The sequence below is a fragment of the Labrus mixtus genome, chromosome 4 (assembly GCF_963584025.1).
Source record: "Labrus mixtus chromosome 4, fLabMix1.1, whole genome shotgun sequence".
In the NCBI taxonomy this organism is placed as follows: Eukaryota; Metazoa; Chordata; class Actinopteri; order Labriformes; family Labridae; genus Labrus; species Labrus mixtus.
Window position 1 is genome coordinate 7,490,334 of NC_083615.1, and position 20,000 is coordinate 7,510,333.

Below are 20,000 nucleotides of genomic sequence, written 5' to 3' on the forward strand. Positions count from 1 at the left end.
GGTCCGGGTTTTGTGGTTAGCAGCACACATAGCTGAATGGCCTCCTCCTGCTACTACGGGATACTATTAACTTCCACTTATCAACAACTTCTGAGTCCTGCAAAACAATCCCTAGAACGTGGACTGTTTTTTCATTAGGTTCAATTGTCAAGAACAGTACCTTTGGGGAACTTTAACCTCCGCTTTTCTCGTTTCCAGGATTCCTCTTTGTTGCTGCAGAAACAGATGCTTCTTCCTGATCAAGTGAGGCTGAAACATTCCCACTGTAGTACATTGTGAAAAGGGATTACTTGATATTTATACAGGCTGTACGTTTAGAAGTGACTTAGCTTAAACTCTGAGATTGTTTGTTTTCTTTAACATTATGATAAATTTACTTCAGGCATTTAATAATAAAAAATTAAAAATCAAAATGTCCATCTACAAATTCACTTTTTTCTGTTTTAGATTGTTCAGTAAGCCTCTCTTGTTTTAAATATTTGCTCATGTATTTCTATGTTGCCCTTGAATTACATATGGAGAAGTCTTGTGACACAGAAGTGTCAAAGTACACAATCTACAAATAGCCTTTCATGTCAGGGCACTGTGAAAACTGAGTGAGTGATTCTACTGTAAAAGTTGACCAGAAATCACAAGATGCCGTTTGGTCACGCATGGAGATAGTTTACCATGGTTATAATCTGATTGAGGAAGTGCAATAGTGCAGACAGAGATCTGAGGTAATTGCAATTTAAAAAAAACATTGCCACAGTAAGTGAAAAAAAAACTTTTATTGATGAAGAGCGTCTCAACAAACTCTGACTGCATTTTCCATACAGGACTTTTTGCTTCAGTTAAAGCTTTCCGAGTAAGTAAAGATCGCCTCGCCTCGCCATGTCTGGTGAATCAGACCCTTACATCTTCTCCACGGACGCCTTACCCAGTGACCTCCGCTTCCTCCCTCCACTGGCAAATGGGCTGCTGGGATGGAGGGTGTTCAACAACATCATGCACATGGGTGGCGTGTACAATGGGGAGGCTGGCCGCTGTCACCGAGCTGATGTCCCCTGTCCTTTAGCTGTGAGAGTTGATATAAAGGAACCAGCCCAGCACACCTACAGCCTGGACACACACACAGGTAATCTAAGGGACCATTATTGTCCCATTGACTGAAATTGTGTTGTTGCTGATCTTATTCCAAGCTGCTAATGTCTTCACCTTCTCCCCAGGCGTGTTTACTGACACAATGAGCTCAGCAAGCGTAACTGTGTCACAGTCTTTGTATTCACACCGATACTACTCCAACCTGATGGTGATGGAGGTCCTGCTGGTGCGTCAGGTGACGTCAGAGGAGCCAATCACTGTGAATATGCTCAGTTCGTACACACCTCAGAGCAAAGACATTGTTTTTCAATCTGGACCTGATTACAAAGGCGGAAGGTAAGATGAACAAAAGCAAGTGTGAAACGCACGTTTTTGACGTCGTTGACTGCAGAAATCCCTCTCGCCCTCAGCCACATCCAGGGAAAGACAACCAGTGCTGAGATCCCAGGAGGTTCCTGTCCTGAAGTGCACCTGATCTGGACACCGGTACCCTCCTCTCTGACACTGCTTCCAGAGCAGAGTCAGGCCCGCTGGGGCTTTATCCTGATCGTGGCCAACAGTTTAGACACAGCCGAGGCCTGTTATGACGAGGGTCTGAATCTGATGTCGACTGGTAACCTTCGTCCTTCCCACGAGAAGGCCTGGAAGGAACTGTGGCTGCAGAGCCAGGTGGAGGTGGTTGGTTCAGAGAGCCTCTGCAAGGCTCTGATTGGCTGCTTGTTCTACCTCCTCAGCGCCTTCCCCTCCATACATGACACCTCTAGTTCCTTCGGTGGGGTAAGTCCAGGTGGACTGTCTAATGGTGGGGATGGTCAGGACTACTGGGGCCATGTCTTCTGGGACCAGGTAAGGCTATTCCAGATGACAGCTTGCTTGGTTGTATTAAGTATCACACAATGACCCTACTTTCTTGTTGTAGGACATTTGGATGTATCCTGGCATAGCTCTTTTCTATCCGAAGCTAGCACGAGCTGTGCTGGAGTATAGAGTGGGGACAATAGATGGTGCAAAAGACAACGCCCAAAGGCAGGGCTATAAGGTATTATTATCAGTGGGTAATCCAGGTGTTACTATCATTACTCATCAATCAAGTAGGGGCACAACTACACATTGAGCCAAACACATTTCCTTGGAAGGCTGAAGAGAAAATATGGTCCTTAGAGTTTTTTTTTTAAATGAAACAGCTGTTAAAACGGCAGGATAAAACACATCACACTCAATGATAGAAATGACAAAAACATGTGAAACCAGAAACAAGAGCTGGACCATCAGTAAATTACAGAATTTATAACGAAACTAATTGAGAAAATGTCAGCATAAGTAGAGTGAAACTTGAAGCATGGGGAATCTGGCAGCCTATAGCTCTTTTCAGAGTAAAAAACACAAACAGAAATATTACATGTAGACTATTTGTGGGTTTTAGGTGGAGATTTGAACTATTACTCTTTAAGTACAGATGAAAAACATTTGGTACGAGATGCTAGCTCAAGCTTTATCCTCGTAGGTGCCTTTTGTTACTTTTGGATTCAGTTCGGGTAACTCCTTAACTCCTACTTTAAATTGTTATGATAAGCGAGGTTTATTATCTTAACACAAATATTTAGCATTCAGACATGACAATAGGTTTCTTCTTACTAATCCTGGCAAGAAAGCAAATTGCACATCTATGGTACAATAGTTATACTTTTTTAACACATTAAGTTAAGTACTTAAAACATCAACTGCAGGCCTTCAACCTAGAATTAGCACAGCCAGCAAAAAAAGCTAGCTTGTTCAATAGTATATTTTGACCTGACAGATGGCTGGAAGTAAAAAGTATTTGAATTTAAACTGCTCTAACACTGTAGCAGCAGTCGTTGCTATTAGCGAACCAGCTCAACCGAAACAGAGTTGCAGATAACTGAAGTGTTAGGTTTTTTTTTTGATGAATTGTCTAAATTAAAGATTTCATCTTTACAGGGACTTAAGTTCCCATGGGAGAGTGCTGTGTCAGGGAGGGAGGTGTGTCCGGAGGACATCTACGGGCAACAGGAGATTCACATAAACGGAGATGTGACCCTGGCCTTCCAACACTATCTCTACCTCACTGGGGTACGTCATTTATCCCCTCTCGCTGTCAAATTGTTTCTCACTAGGTTATGATAGGCTATTAACTGAGCTTTGTTTCAGGACATATCCATGTTCACAGAGGGCAGGGGCAGTGAGGTGGTATTTGGTGTGGCTGATTATTGGGTTTCCAGAGTCACATATAAACCTGAGGACCAAAAATACCATCTCTTGGGTAAGATTTTAATAAGACAAACAGTAATAATAACACAGTATTGATTAGGGTTCTACATGATTATCAAGGTAAATCCCTATATTAACAATAAAAACATTTGACTAAAGACACCACTGAGCTGACACGCTACAATGAAGTTGGACCTGGCTCTTAATGTTATGAGAGTATCTGAATGTAATAGTTTTTTAAATATTTCTATTATCTTATATATATATATACCTCTAATTTTGTTTATACATTTTTTCTATACTAAAACATTTAGCAGCAATAAGTCCCAGTTTGCGTACCGATATCATATGCAAGTAATAATTATTTTTACTCTGCAGTATAATGTTTGTTTTTAAGACAATATTATGACACATCTCTCCAATTTCTCCAATGTACCATGTAGGTGTCATGCCACCTGATGAGTACTATTACAATGTCAACGACTCTGTTTACACAAACACAGTGGCCAAATTCAGGTACTAGCATTTTCATATCCTTAAAATGTTGACTTGTGAATACAAATAATAAAAATACTTTTTCCTGTGTCAGTTTACAGTTTGCTGTCGAGCTGGCTGCCCTCCTCCAACATCCTGCACCAAAGGAGTGGCAAGAAGTGGCAGAAAACCTCAAAATACCTTTTAACGAAGAATCCCAGTACCATCCTGAGTATGACGGCTACATTAAAGGTTCATTGTTTGTACCCTTCTGAAAATGACCTGAATAAGTTCAAGAGTTTATAGAGTTTATAACATGACGTCAACATGTCCTCTCTTAGGGCATCCAGTGAAACAGGCAGATGCAGTGATGTTGGGCTATCCTCTTGGATTGCCAATGTCCCTAGCGGTCAGGAAAAATGACCTTGAAGCGTATGAGCCAGTGACAGACCCTAATGGTCCGGCCATGACATGGGTAAGACACGACCACTGTATCTGAACCTTTGTCAAAAGTTGTTACGGACCAACAACAGAGTATAACAAGGGTTGACACTGAACACACAATTATCACCTTGAAGGCTTCTGTTGCTATGTGATTACATAGACATGGTAACATGACAAAACCAAACTGTTTATTAACCCAAAATTATAAGTGTGTTAGATGAATACTATCAACACTGTATTTATGGCTTGTTGTACTGCCCCCATGTGGCCAAAAATGCAGATTGACAGTCGATAAATTGAACTGCAAAATGTCCCTAAAATAGAAATGTTCATTACATAGTGCATGTCAGAATTTATTGTATAGTATTTAATAATTCTTACTAACTGTAATGTTTATGTCTCTGGTAGGAGTCTGTGTTCATTTTACAACCATACTGTCGAATAAATATTTATTCTTTATTCTTTAAAACTTGGAGTACATAAGTACTTTTCTTAGAGTGTCTCCTTACATTAACTTTAATATCATGTTGTTCATTTTTCCTAATGTTTGAATCAATGTTTTTACTTTACATTAAAAGGGTATGTTTGCAATTGGCTGGCTGGAGCTGGGGGAGGCAGAGAAAGCTCATGTTTTGCTAGAGAAGTGCTTCAGCAACATCCAGAGACCATTCCAGGTATCCCTCTGACTCATCAACACACAATACTTGTACATGCCTCTTAACTGCATACCTATGGTTAGTGTGGTTACCTCTCCTCCTTAGGTATGGAGTGAATCATCAGATGGATCAGGTGCTGTTAACTTTCTCACTGGTATGGGAGGATTCTTGCAAGCTGTGCTGTTTGGTTACACTGGCTTCAGGTTGGAGGGAATGAAAAACAACTCTAAATGAACACAGCATGTTCGCAGTGATACAGATGTTGATTTGAAAACTGTGGTTTTTTTTTTTGTAGAGTTCAGAGGGAGTGCCTGGCTTTTTCTCCACTTCTCCCCAAGGACATTTCTGAGCTCTGTGTCCGTGGAGTAGACTACTTGGGCTGTCAGATGGACTGGCTGCTGAGAAAAGATGAAATCTGCATCATACTGAGGGAACAGGCCAGCAATGCTACATCCTATGGTCTACATGTGGTCTTGAAGGGATCAGGAACTAAAATCCCACTCATCCCAGGTATCACACAAAATGCAGTTTAGCATCCCATTTTATTTTCTCTGAGAACAAGGTTTATTTTTGCTACAAATAAATATATAATGTATTTATAATAAAGAAGAACACAATCTTCTATGTTAACAGGCAGAGTCAAGATAGGCAAACAATTAATATAAAATGATCATTTCAGAAAACAGCACTGAAATGGCCACAATAAGACAATGTGATTTCCAATAAGCTATATTAATTGAGATGAAAGACTGAAAATGACTTCCTGCTACTGTAATTCAACAAGTCTTATTTTTTCTTTCTACATTTTAGAATGAAGGGTATATGTTTTTATGCCTCATGTTTTAACCATGATTTTTAAAGTTGTCATTATCCTCACTTTCTTCCTTGATTTCATATCTCATTTGCCTAATGAAATGGTTTGATTTACTTATTTTTCAGGTCAGCCTGTAACTTTTTCTCGAGAGCCTGGATATGTTTGCAAGACAGCTTCACCGTCTCCCTGTTGGCCTTTCTGAAACAGAATCTGTGACCATCCTGACGATCACATGTACCAATAATAAGAATACGTCCTCAAGTTATTTTATACAACAGCTCTTCCATTCACGGACAACATATAAGCATTAAATGAAAGTGGACTGTTTTTATTGATTTGATTAAAGAAACTACTAAAAGATCACTTGTTTGTGCTTGTCATACTTATTTTGTAACGGCCTCTGGCTGGACTCAATATTAAGGACCACATGATGTTTTACATGCAACATGTGGAGCCTCCTGTTGATTTTTCCTTGTTACGAAAGAAGAAAACAATGATATGGGTGTGAAGCTTGGTTTTTCTTTTGTTTCAATCTCTTGTGAACTTGTTATAACGGGTAAACTATACCGTAGTTAAAAGTGTTCACCATACCTTGGTGAGTTGAACATTCACGTCCTTTGTTGTGTCAAGTCAAGTTTATCTGTAAAGCAAGTATAATACAGCCTCAGCTGACCAAAGTGCTTTACAGACAAGGCATAATAGATCACAGACAAATATAATAGCACTAAATACAGAAAAAAAGACAATTTTTTATCAAATATTGGATTTGTTTAACCTCATTTCAAAGGCCAGGGGAAAATGTATGTTTTAACCATTGATTTGAATTAATTTAATGAGAATTATGTTTTATTGACTTGCAGGCAGGCTTGGGAACAAATAGCCTCTGAATAATTTACGTTTAGAGTTTTTCCTTGTATTTTTTTTCCCATTGCCTGTTTCTGTATTAATTTAAAACCCCTTCAATAAAATAATTAAAAAAAAAAAAATCTAATGCGTTCTTAAAATACATTTCTCCCTTTCTGTATGTTATGGCAATGTGTGTTTTCCCATGGGCGGAGAGTAGCACTCGGTCACACATCAATTGGATAATTTCAAACCTGAGCTGTTAACTCCGCCCTGCAACTTCCGTTGGGTTCGCTCCATTTACTTCACGTGTTGACGTGTTTAAACGCCGCATCGTCCGCTTGCAATCCGACCGAACGGTTGGCCCCGCCCCCTTCCGCACACCAACAAACCATATATCGAACAGCTTTTCCTCGACGTCACGCCGCTAACGCGTTGGGATTGGCCGTTGAAGTTTTGAAAAGCCTAACGGTTTCAGCGGGGACGTTTTGCAGTTGCTGTCCGGGAAGATTTTACACACAGGAGCGTCGACGGAGAGCAAAGAAAGTCCTTTATTTTAAGAACATCTTCCACGTCAGTATGCGATTAATTTAGCTTTGAATGTAAGCGGAGCATCGAGCATCGGATTTTGTATTCAGAAACTCTGACAACACAGGTAACTTATATCTTTTATTACGCTAAATTGACTTGTGGTGGAAAGCTAATGCTGTCATCATGTTATTGTCAACCAGATTGTTGACAAAAAGCTCCTATAATGTCCATATTAATCCGTCCTTTAAACATTACATAGTCAAATAGGGTAACAAAGAAACACGTTCTTTACAATAATAAATACATGGACCCAGAATTACCTTTTTAAAACGAACTCTTGGTTATTTACTTACATTTATGATGGTAGCTTTTTTTTCCTGAGAGATGTTAAAAGACAGTCAATCTACAAAAAAAGTATTGCTAATATTTGCATTTATGTAGCATGTCAAGGTCAATGAACAGAAAAGACAATGTGAGATTATGTGAAACTATTTGCAGTGTCGTCTATTTACAGGAGAGGGACTAACTTCCGGTCTCTGTCTCAGTTTATAACCCAGAATTAAAGAGATCCTCACAGTTTGCTCATTCTATAAACATTTTCCTCATTTGTCAAGGTTTGTGTTGATGCATTTACACAGAAAAGCACGATACAACTATATTACATTACTAAGGGGTTTGATTATTGTGGGCACAAATACACTGAAAGAAATAAACAGGTTCAACCAGACGTATAAAAAAAATAGTTTATCCTCTAAAGCAGGGATGGGCAACAAGCAAGGGCCACATTCATTTAATTCCCACTGCTAGGGGGCCAAATTGTAGGATACAAAAAACGATTACAGTCAATAATGTCTCAAATTTAACTCAACATATACCAGTGATCAAATATTATTATGGACGTATTTCTGGTTTTCACTATTTCATGGCAGATTTTGTCATGTTTTCTTCATGTTTCCAGTTAATTGATATGTTGAAATTGACCTGAGGGCCACATTGAGGTTTGATGGGGGCCGCCAGTTTCCCACCCCTGATCTAAAGTAATGCTTTTCATTTATTTTCACAAGTATATGTTTTCCTCCCTCAGGCCGTCAACATGAACTCCGTACAGTCGTCTGTGCGATCCCTCATGCTAATGTTCGATGGCAAAACCAAGGAATTCATCAATGACATTGAAAATATTGACATGGTGTGGCTTAAGGAGATCCAACAAGAAGCCAACCGGATGTTTTCAAGGTGAGCTCAAATTAAAGCAATAAAGAACAAGTACTAAAAAACAACAACGTTTAAATAAACAAATGTTTTGTTTCCTGCTCTTCTCTTGAAATGTGTGAATATCATTTTGCTGATGAAGAAATTCCTTCTTTCTTTTTTTTTTACTTCAGAGATTTTAATGCTGAACCAGAATTAATGCCAAAAACACCATCACAGAAGAAGAATAGTCGCAGGAAGCGTGTATCTTTGGGGCGTCAGGAAGATAATCCAACCAAGCGAAGGTTTTTTTTTTTTGCTTTCAATTCTGTTTTAAGTGATGTCTGAAACAACAGCTCTCCTTTCCATAACAGTTTAAAACATTCTTCTTCTTCTTTTTAAACCCTTCTTTTTTTTTTCTCCTCTAGGTTTTCAAAGGGGAAGCGCAGTAACCTTCGTCGCTCCTCTGTCAAATCACTGAACTTCATTACCGAAGAACAGGCCATTCCTGAAGCCTCCACTTCAGAAACCACACAGCCTAAACGCACCACCCGCAAAAACAAGCAAGCACAGTCTGAGGTGGCAGAGGACGTGGGCCAGGTATCTCCTGTCAGCTGTAAAACCGGGGAGACGGAGAACAAGAAGCCTGAGCTGGTAGAGGATGTTGAGACAGGTGACATTAACACGTCATACGCTGAAGGAGCAGAGCAGGAAGACACATGTAGCACTGTCCCGTCTCCTCCTAAAATTCCCCTACCAGAGCTCGTTGTTGGAATCTCCGTGACAGATCGCCTCTCTGCTGAGCAAGCTAAAGTGCAGGAGCCTTCTCCTGGCCGAGGTGCTGCAAAGATTGCAATCGCTGGAGCGGCTCGAAGCTCGCGCCGGAGCTCTGTACGGTGCTCCCTAAAGCTACGTCACTCTCTGGCTGGTCTGCGACACAGTATGACCCAGGAGTCTGTTCGCCGCGCCTCACGCCGTTCCATGCTCAAGAAGGCGGCGGCTCACTTGGAGAACTCTACATGCAGCAGCAACGTTGATGGTGAGAAATGATTCCATTCGAAGCTGACCGACAGCTTAAAAACATCTTCTCAAAAGTTTTCCGCACTCTGATTATGGCTGTCTTCTCACTACATGGGGGCTTCTTTTTCTGTTTGTAGAGGAATCTAGCATCGAGGAGGTGGACAGAGAGACGTAAGTAACATTTTGATGAATGTGTTGATGTCTTAATGTTAGCGAAATGTACAATGTATTGATCTGTTTTATATTCACATTGGTTTATTCTCTGCTCTAGGGCGACAGAAGCTTCAACAGCTGATTCAGAGAATAGTGAGGAAACATCTGACTCTCCAGAGGTATGAATTTATGTCTATATATATATATATATATATATCAAGGATGCGATTCATCCTGAAGAATCCTCTTCTCGTGTTACTGTTGCAAGTAGTATCTTTATGATTTCCAGGTAACCACACACAGAGAGAGAGAGAGGCTTTCAATGTTTCACTCCGATTTAGATGAAAAGATTGAGGTGCAATGTCCCATGTTAGTTATGAACCTTTTTATGCTCATGTTGTTTTGGATTTGTGTAGCTGGTTGCTGTCGATGTTTATCTGTAGTCTCTTAAACTTTGCCGCATCATTTATGTAAAGCCTTCAACATGACAGGCTCACCTGTTGTGATAACACAGAGGTTGTGTTGTTTTTGATGTTCTATGCAGCTTACTTTGTCTGCATTTCTTTACATTTAGTATCTACTATTCTTACAAGTGCTGAAGTAAAAATAAAGTCATTTCATACACAACTTCACATGAACTAGTCATAGGTTAATTGCATACAGCTTCAGCTTTAGATATTCTGCAGGGCTAAACAATGCGTTAACACAGGGACGATTAGAATCCACACATTTGTAAAAGTAATTCATGTTTTGTTGATTTGAAACGGCTCCAGATAAAGGCTCCATTGTAATTATTAAATAGTTGAGAAAAGGTTCAAACTGGTGCAGAAAAGCGGACCAGAATGCATGAAAGTAAATGTTAGGTGCTATAAAACAAATTTCAGGGAGAGACCCTCAGACACCCCCCCCCTTACCTGATGGGGCCAACTATTTAATGTGAAGTTTGTGCGTCTGTGGTGTGCGTGTTTGTTGTGTTGAGGGTGTTCCTGCTTTCTGGTTGTTTGCCAGTCACATCCCTTACCTGTTAACAGCCGCCCTAAAAAATGAAGTCTGTTGACTTATTAACTGTTTTTTTTTCTTCTTTTGCATCATGTGTATCAAACAAATCTGTAGATCCAGATTGAACAGCGTGTGAAACCATCTTTTGCACGCGTCACTCGATCGGTGGCTGCAAACTCTCCCACACTGGCGCCTCCACCATTGTATACTGCTGAGCTGACAGTGAGCACTCCCACCAGGAAAGCGGGTATGGCAACTTTCCATTGTATTGATTGATTTTTGTTCCGATGAGTTAGTTCCATGGTGCGTTTTGTGTGTGCTTATACATGTGTTTTTGTTACAGAGAAGCAACTGCTTTCCAAGTCGGGTCGTAGGTAAGTGCTATTTTTGTGTGCGTCTGTTTTTGTGTTCTCCTGCAATACAGATGTCAGTCGTATTAAAGGTCATATCAATGTGTTGGGACTTTTACATGAGCTCTTATTTCTATGTGTGTGTGCAGGTCACGGCTGAGTACCAAACGCAAAGCACCAGATACTGTAGAGGAAAGTCCCACAAAGAGGTTCTCTCCTCCCAAAAAGAGTCAAAGTGTAAGATTCATGAACTCTTGTTGAGGTTTAGAACAAAACACAGAGATGTAATTCTAAATAATAATGAAGGGATTTCTTAATTAAATAATAAGATTTGGAACTGCTTCTTTTGTTGTTGTTAATACACAGGCAATCAAACCCAACATGAGGTCCTTCCTCCAAACTGTACACAAAAATCAGATGCTGATGATGACTCCCAATTCCCTCGGACGGTCCAATGTTATCAAATCCTTCATCAAACACACCACTCCTATGAAGACTGATTTTAAGGTAAGTTATACTCTTAGCTCAGTGTATAGAAACATCATGCAGCCAGACTGTGGGGTTCTTGTACCTGATTCCTTCTGTGATTGGATCTCACTATCCTGCTCTTCATACAAATTAACATTAAGCCTTGTTGATGTTTCTAAGTTTAAAGTTCAATCTAATATCATAAAAACCTCACATGGCCGAGCGAGAGAGAAAGAGAGGCAGGGAGGGGTTGATTACGGAATGAAGTGATTATGAAGCCTGGTGTTCCTCTACAGTTCAGAGGTTTATTATAGAGTGGATGAGCTATACTACCGACTGGAGACTCGGTTAACAGAGAGGAACAGACCAAACAGCTGTGTCCTCACTGCTTGCATTATAATAAAATGCTCGTCAATCAAGTCTCAATTGACTTTCCCATATTGAAAACATTAATTGCAGTCTCCCTTCCAGAAATTCAGGACTTCCCAAAGTTGTCCATGCACAACCCGCTCTTAGGCCTAAACCACGATATCACAGACTTGGAATTTATTGTGATCCTGTCATTCAGACCACATGTAGATACCAGGGGTAAACGTTGATACTTTTTACTGGGAATGTAGGGTTATTTCTTAACCTTGTTGTAATAATTGTCTCAGTTGCTTAATTTAAGTTTCTTGAACACTCTTTTATTGACAAGTAACTACCACTGCAGCAGACTCAATAAGGATAGCAACCTAACAATGGCCCTTTTTCAAACCAACCCCTACACCCCCTCCCCCTCCTCCCCCTCCATGACGGAGTGCACTCCATTAGAAGTCACACTCGCAGCTGAGTGAAGTCTCCTTCATCAAGGTGTAGGGTAGAAATACAGCGACAGACTTTGGGAAGAACTTCCCTCTCTCAGGTGGAAACAGGAACTGTGTGTTACCATGGTTTCTCAGTGGCATCTTGCAGGAACGGCTTTTTTTTTTGTAGCTCATGCATTCTGTAAAAATATTTATGTAGCCTAGATTCTTCTTCTTCTTTAGTTATATTAGTGTAGACAAAACTATTAGATTGAGCCTACATTGTTTATTGTAATTTCATAGAACAGAGTGTCCTAAATTAATGCAAAGACAAGGAGACTATTGTTGAACATCAGAGCAGCAAAAAGTGTCTTTTTTTATTGTTGAATTGAGATTTCACACAGACATCAAAAGTAGAAAATTAAGGAATAAATATTAACAGTGAAAAGTTGTCTACAACATGATTGAATATTCTTTTGTTTTTGCAACAGTCCCTGTAAATATAAAACACTTCACAATAAATAAACATATATTTGATCCTCAATACACATTTAAGTTGTTAACGTCTGTATGAGGATATTAAATGTCTCTTAGTTGGAGCAGTGTTTATAGACACTTGCACGGAACTCACAGGTTGCTTCATCCATGACGACCGGACACAATAGGCGTTGCACGTGGTTTTATAACCCACTACCACTCCCCGCTTATTGTTTTGGGACAGACTTAGTATGGTGGACCCTCCGCGAGGACGCGCAAACGGAGGGGTAGTGGGTAGGGAGAGTGTCTAGTGGCTGGTTTGAAAAAGACCCAATGTGTTCATACAGTTTATGCCCAAATCCAAAACTCCAAAAACAGACTGGCTATATGTTGTCCCGGGAATTAAAAAAATAAATGGAACTGAATATGCATAACTCTCCCTTGAAATTGTTCTAATTTGGATATCGTGTAAATGCTTTTAATCAGAATATTTTTCAGCAATAACAACAAAACAAATATGCAAAAAGGATAACATTCAATTGGATTAACTGGTAGTTCTTTATAATTGTTTATTGAATCTTAAACATATTGTGGCTCGATCATGCAGCCCTGTCATATAGATGTTTTTTTGTTTTTTGTCCCCTCTCCAGATGAGTTTTGGTACAGTGGTGAGTGTAATGTTAAAGCACCTTGTGATGTTTGTGGGCTTTTGGTGGTGTCTAATATTCCATTGTTCACCACAAATGAAAAGCCTCTTTCACACTTGAACATTTTGATATTGATGTTCAGGTATTTCAAAAATATCAGAACTAACTGCTCTCACAGTTGGAAAACCCATAGAAGCAGTTAACCTCCATGATATGATTAAAAGGGAATGACTGGTTAGAGTTGGAGCTACCCCCTTTTTATTAAGGAAACAGATCATTGTAATACAACTTGCATCTTATTACAATAACTGACTATTGGTGAAAGGGGCTCCTTTATTTCTACTACACTTGTTAGATGTTGGTGTCTCGCAACCCATGGGTCACTAATGCTCGTTCTTTGCCGTTTTATGTCTAACAATTCTTCAAATCACTGAACATGGCTTTGATAACCTCACTGCTAAGTTTGTTTCATAATTCCATCTGCAGTTAAGATTGAAGTAAAAATCCATCTTAACCAACACTGGTGCTTTTTAGTTTGTTCATTGAACTGCTCGATTATAATTACCTTTTGTAAAAGGGTAACACAAAGTCTAATATAACCACACTTTGTTCCGCGGTCTTCCAGCAGGCCCAGTGAACCTCGTGGTTTCATCATATACACTTTCATGGATAAGAAACACACATTTGTTACACATAGTTGGGCACAAATGTGTTTAAATCCAAGTCTTATGTGATCATACAGAAACTACTTATCACTAGAGCCCCTGTCATTTCCTCCTTTTAAAAAAAAAAAAAAAAAAAAAAAAAATGTTGGGTCAAATTTAAAAGCAACTCTTTCTGATTAGCAATGACATTGGGCTATTCTGTTTGGTATTTTGCATATTAGCTGGTTTTCTCTGTAGTAATTCATCTTAACTTTATTTCTATAGAACTGTCCATTCAAACATGCAGTCTAAAAAGAAGAGAAATAAGTAAAAACAACAACACATTAAAAACAATGTAGTCAAAAATCAATCATTTAAAAGTATCCCTACTGTTAAAACAATCATTAAAGTTTGATTAATTTACTCCAAAATGACCAGTAGGTTTTTTAAATTTAATATTATTTAAGTTCTGTTTTTAATTTAAGATGTTTGACTTTTTGCCTTCAAACTGTCCTGAAATTGTAGTTCCGCTGTTTGGATACAAAAGGTCATTGGATTTCCCATCAAGCTTGTGCTGACACTTCAGAGTTTTACTCTGACTAAAGTCTTAAAGGGTGGATTTTTGCTTCATCCCGTCTTCAATGATAAGATGATCTGTTTCAACATGAATGCACTCCACCTGCTACTTCTGATTTTCACTTTTACCACCTTGTCAGTATGTTAAAAAACAATGTTTCCATAGTCCATTAATGTTCTCTTTCCTCAGACAAAGGAGCGTCACAAGCTTGAAGCGCTGAAGAAAAAACAGGAGCAAGAGGAGGAGAGAATGAAGAAAATGGAGGAGGAGAAGAAAAGGAAACAGGACGAACTTAAAAGGTTCAAACTCAAACCTCTTCTGTCACTCTGAGAGGACTGTCCCAGAAGATTCCTCTTTTTTTTTTTTTACAACTGTTTAAAATTGTCTTCTAGGAAGAGGGATGAGAGGCTAAGAAGAGTGTTTGAGGCCAAAGTAAAGGAGGAACTGAGGGAAGAAGAAAAGAAAAAGAAGATTGAGCAGAAAATGGCCAACATTGATGAGAAAAATGACAAGGTAAATCACAAACCTGGTGTCTCTGAATCTTTGTTGGAAAACAAATTGTTGAATTTGTCTAAGCTTTGACCTTTCGTGCAGCGCCACGCAGAGGAGAAGGCGAAGAAGAAGGTGGCCGTTAAACGTCAGGAGGAGGTGGAGCAGCAGAAGAAGAAGTTGGAAGAGGAGGCTAGAAAAAAGAAACTTCAGCAAGCAGTGAGACGACGCTCTTTTGTTATTTACGTCTTCATCACTGTAGCGAGGTGCAAATGTTGGCTTTCATCAAGTATATCTTTAGGTGTTTTGAAACCAAACAGTACTGGAGTTGTAATAGGGGGATATCTGTGTGTGTATGTGGAGCTACCTCTGTGCTGTGCTCACCCGCAGCACCATAACATGCTGAATCCACAGACCGGGACATCAATCTTACGCTGTTGCAAATTCAATATGAATGTCTTAAAGTGTAATGAAGGCGGAGCTTCATTACAGCGCTGTTGCACAATGAAAAGGGCTGATGACAGGCAGGCACATATTTGCATATGATTCAGTGGAAAGGTTAGCAGGTTGTGCCTGTGCTAAATGTGGTTAGGGTTGCTGCGGTCAATATGTCAGTGTAACCTGACTAACCCTACATACTGTACATTAAGACTTAATTTTTCTAGCTCCAAATACTACCAGACTGCACTGTTCCTAAGACCGTATTTGTTCACTGTTCTTGTTTACAACCAGACTGACAGCAGATGTGTCCATGCCCACAACTAATGGCGTGTGGCTACTTTGCCGTTTGAGCACAACATTCAGCATCAAGGGCCAACATGTGAAAATATTAATAATTTAACTTACTAGTAATTCTAGTGATGACATTTTACTGTTTAGACAACTAAACATGCACATCCCGACAACTAAGATGTCCAAGTGGTCTGAGCCGTGTCAATCATTTCTGAATTTTTATTTTTTTTATTATTGTGCTCTTTGAATATTTAATCTGGGCTTTGCCTCATTTATTTACTTTCTTGTTTCTCCATGTAACTTCTGTCAGAGGCCCCACAACCTCTCTCATTGAGCTGTGTGCGTGATAAAGTTTGTTACTGTAGATAAATACACCTTACGATGCTCTTTTGGTGAAGATTCCATAACAACAAAATGTTGAAAAAGAGCATGATTATGTAATGCAGTTAATTTGAACACGGTTATGCATATATACTTTATGCTTGGGTAAGTATGAGTACCAGTTTTCATTTGAGAAAAATAACAATTGTAAAAAGTTATTGTCTTTTCCAATCAGGCTCTTATTCAGTTGTGTGTTTTCTTTAAAAAACTTAAGGAAGAAGAAAAGCGGCAGCAGGAGTTACTTGCCAAGAAGAAGGCAGAGGAGGAACAGCAAGCTCGTAAGCTGGCTGAAGCTCGCAGAGCATTGGAGCTGAAGAGGGAGCAGGAGCGCGAGAGGGAGAGAGAGCTGGAGAGAGAGCGACAAGCTGCTGCTGAAAGGTCGGCGATAAGGACCTTTTTAAAAAAAAAAACTAATCACCAATGGATGTTTACATTTTCACCATGGTTTAGACATGAAGACAATAAAGGGGGTTGAACTTCCTTTGGTGCTTATTTTACTGACTTGATGACTTCTTTTTTTTTTTTCAGGGAGCGGGTGGAAAAAGAAAAAGCTCTAGCTCTGCATCGAGAACTGGAGAGAGCTGCAAGAGAGAAAGAGAGGAGAGAACTGGAGGAGAAGAGAAAGGCACTGGAGGAGAAGAGAAAACTGGTAGGAAATCACGAATCAACATTTGAATCCCTGCAATTTAAGAAGCAACATCATGTGAGGCTATTAAGTTTGAAAATTGTGCCTCCAATAGTCACATAAGAGATCTTCAAGGAGAGCAGAATCACCCACAGAAGTCTTAAATTCTCTAAAATAACAGCAAAACACTGAATCAAGTGGTTTCTCATTAAATGTCTCCAGCATTCATCTTTGGTAGATATTGAATATGAGGAGGATTGTCCTTGCAGTATCATCATTGATGTGAGGTTTTGACATTGAGCTGATTTATTACCAGATGACTAAACCTCTTCAAAAACCCAACACCTAGTACAAAAACCACTAAGAGCACTGACTAAAGCAGTTTCAAGATTCAGCTCATGGTTTCTCAGACACTCTTCTAGTCTGCTTTAATGGAACAGGGAACAAATAGTCCAAGGTTCATATTGAACAGCAAAATCTGATTATACAGATAGAATAATGAGTCGGGCCCAGCCTACCTTTGATCACCATGTTAACAACACAACTCTGTGGATACATGGCCCACCAATATTCCAATGTTTGTCTTCAGACTTTTATGACAGCGCTGGGTTGGTTATCTTGGCTGTTCCGTTGTTCATGCGTCTTTGTTCCATTAGGAGGAGCAGCTGAGAAAAGCAGCTGAGGAGAATGCTGCGAGAGAAGCTGCGAGGCAGAGAGAAGCTGCGAGGCAGAGAGAAGCTGCTGCCAAACAGGCTGCTGAGTCAAAGGTAAACTAGAAGATGGAGACTCTGCTCAAGTACACATTCACGGTTGCAGACAAGTGAGAGTTGACCCAAAGTTTAATAATTTAACCTCATCAAGCAATGCAAATAAAGTGTTGTTCAAGTAGTTTTATAATCCGGATTTGCGCTTCAACACATTTTGAATTAATCCCTATAAAATTACTCTTCTCTGTATATTATAAATAAATTTAATCTTCAGTGTCCAAAGTTAGCCAACACCAAATGCTGGTATAAATATTAGTGAGGGGAAAAAAATGAGGTTGAGCGCTGTTGTCAGGTGCCTCTATCAGTACAAAACATACTGTAAATTAATGACCATTTTGCAATGACTGCCTTTTGCTGACATGTGACCGTCATTAATGAAGTGACCCTCACTGTATTGGTTTGGTCATCAGGCCTTCAAGAACTCAGTCATCTTATTTGGGGGGAAAAAGTAGCAATATCAAAGCGTTGAAATACTATGCTACATTAAAGTCCAAATAATCGCCCAAATAATAAAAGTTCCAATTATTAGAATCAAAATATTCTTTGTCAAATAAGTAAGAAGTTGTGCATTTCACATCACTAGATTATTGATGAATAACTCTACATCACTTGTTGCAGCTTCTAAATGTGGAGCCAAGTTTACAAACTCAGAACTGGTTGCTTCTAAGCATAAAATACATCATAGCTAATTAGAGTTTGTTGCAAAGCCATTGAATCTACAAACAGAAGTACAATCACCTCCTATGTGATGTAGTGGTTCAAGTATCAAAGACAGTTTTTTTTGTTTTTTTAATTACATTTTCTGTCATATATTTAATATGAAAAATGTACCCTTCTAAATGGAGACTTTCTGCAAAATAAATATAAAATCACATTCAGAGTGATAACACTCCATTCTTGAAACTAGAAATACATAATTAACATACAATATCCTGAAGTTATACTGTCAATTCACATTCACTTCTGAAGTAAGTTTGAACTTTTTACATTTTAGACCTTGATAACTGCTATAAACTGATAAACCAAATATCTCCCTCTCTCTCTTTCTCCTCCTCGCTGCTTTGCAGACTGCCATGAATGTCACTGTGGATATTGAGGTAAGAAACGAAAAGATATTCTGTAAATATTATTTTTACATTTGGTCATTTATTTGATGGGTAAACATGTTTGTTTGTTTTTTGTATAGAGCTTCTTTTTATTTTTTTGTCCACCCCTTGAATTGTTGCATAGTGTACAGCATATGTATCTTTGTGTGCATACAGGAGAGAAACACACTCGAAAGTATCACTTGAGGTCTAAGCTCCTCACAGAATCACTAATGACCTTTTTTTTTTTCCCCCTTTGCAGAGCTCTGTAATGTCCACACCTGTAGGAAAGGGCTGTGGCCTGAATGTGACGGTTGATATCGTGGTAAATTTACTTAATGCAATCAAAAAGAAACAAAATGTTACTGCTTCAGTCTTTAAATGTGATGTTCTAATCAGAGTAAGGCTTAATACCATGTGTTATTTTTCTCTTCAGAAATCACCACAGTCCTACGCCATCACTCCAAAGGGGGGGAACAAACCTTTGATCATGTCAAAAAGTACAGAGGATTACGGAATGGATCAAAACAGTGACGACTCTACTGATGATGAGTCTGCCCCGAGGAAACCTATTCCATCCTGGGCAGAAGGTTAATATCATTTACTTCTATTATCCTTTATTATGATGAAGTATGAGCCTGTCGGGGGAATCTGCTTTAGTGTTGTTCAGAATCTCAGCAAGATGTCACTCTCATGTTTTGTGATCTTAAATTAAAGCATAGTATTTTATTCTTTTCCTCCCAGGTCAAAACTTGCAGAAGACAATAATGAAGCAGTACTTCAACCCTCTGAATTTGGACTCTTTCTTCGGCGCTATTGAACCACCAAAACTGGAAAACATCTTTTACAAGAGCAAGCCGCGGTATTATAAGCGCACCAGCTCTGCTGTGTGGCACTCTCCTCCAATTGGAACCAAATAATGTCTGTACACTGATACAGATGACATGGCTGTACAAATTTGTATGTTTAGTTTTTAAGTCTGTTTTAAATAAAGCAACCACTTCCTTTTCTTATGTTTTTTATTCCAATGTTAAATCTGTCTTCTTTGGGTATTTTAGGAATGTTGTTACTAGAATGTAAGATGTTATGGGTTTTACGTGATACACAAGTGAAGAGATCAATGCTTCATTCTTGTACTTGAAAATGGGTATGTGGGATGTGAAGTCTATCCTGTTTGATAAGTCAACGTTTTAATTTGTATCATGTATGTACTGACTGTGTGTGATAGAATTCACATGTTTGGGATTTATTCAAGTGCATTAAATGGTTGGATCTGCCAAATATTGAGTAGTTTGCAGCTTAGTTATGCCTTATTACACTTTTTGTCCAGAAGGAAAATGGTTGTTTGAACTCTGATGGTAGTTAAACTAGGTCATTGAGCACTCCATGAGCTAGTAAAATGAAAGTTGAAGATGTAACCTGCATGATAAGTAGAACCGGATAAGGGTCAGAGTTTAACCAATTACATTCGTCCAGTTCCATTTAGCTGTATCAGCACATAAGGCTGCATGTATGATACCTTGTTACCATATGAAGCCT

At 39.1% G+C, this 20,000-nt stretch overlaps 2 protein-coding genes across 3 annotated transcripts; both read left to right on the forward strand.

Annotated features, from left to right (window-relative positions):
- pgghg (protein-glucosylgalactosylhydroxylysine glucosidase) lies at positions 1–6,060 on the forward strand. The gene is made up of 15 exons (XM_061035518.1): positions 1–118; positions 199–243; positions 819–1,117; positions 1,209–1,419; positions 1,494–1,929; positions 2,003–2,122; positions 3,043–3,174; positions 3,253–3,364; positions 3,756–3,828; positions 3,902–4,038; positions 4,128–4,261; positions 4,809–4,904; positions 4,992–5,089; positions 5,182–5,396; positions 5,826–6,060. The coding sequence occupies exons 3-15, from the start codon at positions 874–876 to the stop codon at positions 5,900–5,902; spliced, it is 2,085 nt and encodes a 694-aa protein (XP_060891501.1). The 5' UTR covers positions 1–118; positions 199–243; positions 819–873; the 3' UTR covers positions 5,903–6,060.
- A 976-nt stretch (positions 6,061–7,036) lies between these two features.
- incenp (inner centromere protein) lies at positions 7,037–19,742 on the forward strand. 2 transcript variants are annotated; one of them, XM_061035519.1, is made up of 21 exons: positions 7,037–7,198; positions 8,159–8,307; positions 8,457–8,567; positions 8,691–9,301; positions 9,420–9,453; positions 9,554–9,614; positions 10,549–10,681; positions 10,778–10,808; positions 10,934–11,021; positions 11,151–11,291; positions 13,165–13,182; positions 14,572–14,681; positions 14,775–14,895; positions 14,977–15,090; positions 16,199–16,362; positions 16,513–16,633; positions 17,266–17,376; positions 18,444–18,473; positions 18,724–18,786; positions 18,898–19,051; positions 19,206–19,742. In XM_061035519.1, the coding sequence occupies exons 2-21, from the start codon at positions 8,168–8,170 to the stop codon at positions 19,379–19,381; spliced, it is 2,532 nt and encodes an 843-aa protein (XP_060891502.1). In that variant the 5' UTR covers positions 7,037–7,198; positions 8,159–8,167; the 3' UTR covers positions 19,382–19,742. The 2 variants fall into 2 exon arrangements, with proteins under 2 accessions (XP_060891502.1, XP_060891503.1); XM_061035520.1 differs by lacking the exon at positions 13,165–13,182.
- The last annotated feature ends 258 nt before the right edge of the window (positions 19,743–20,000 follow it).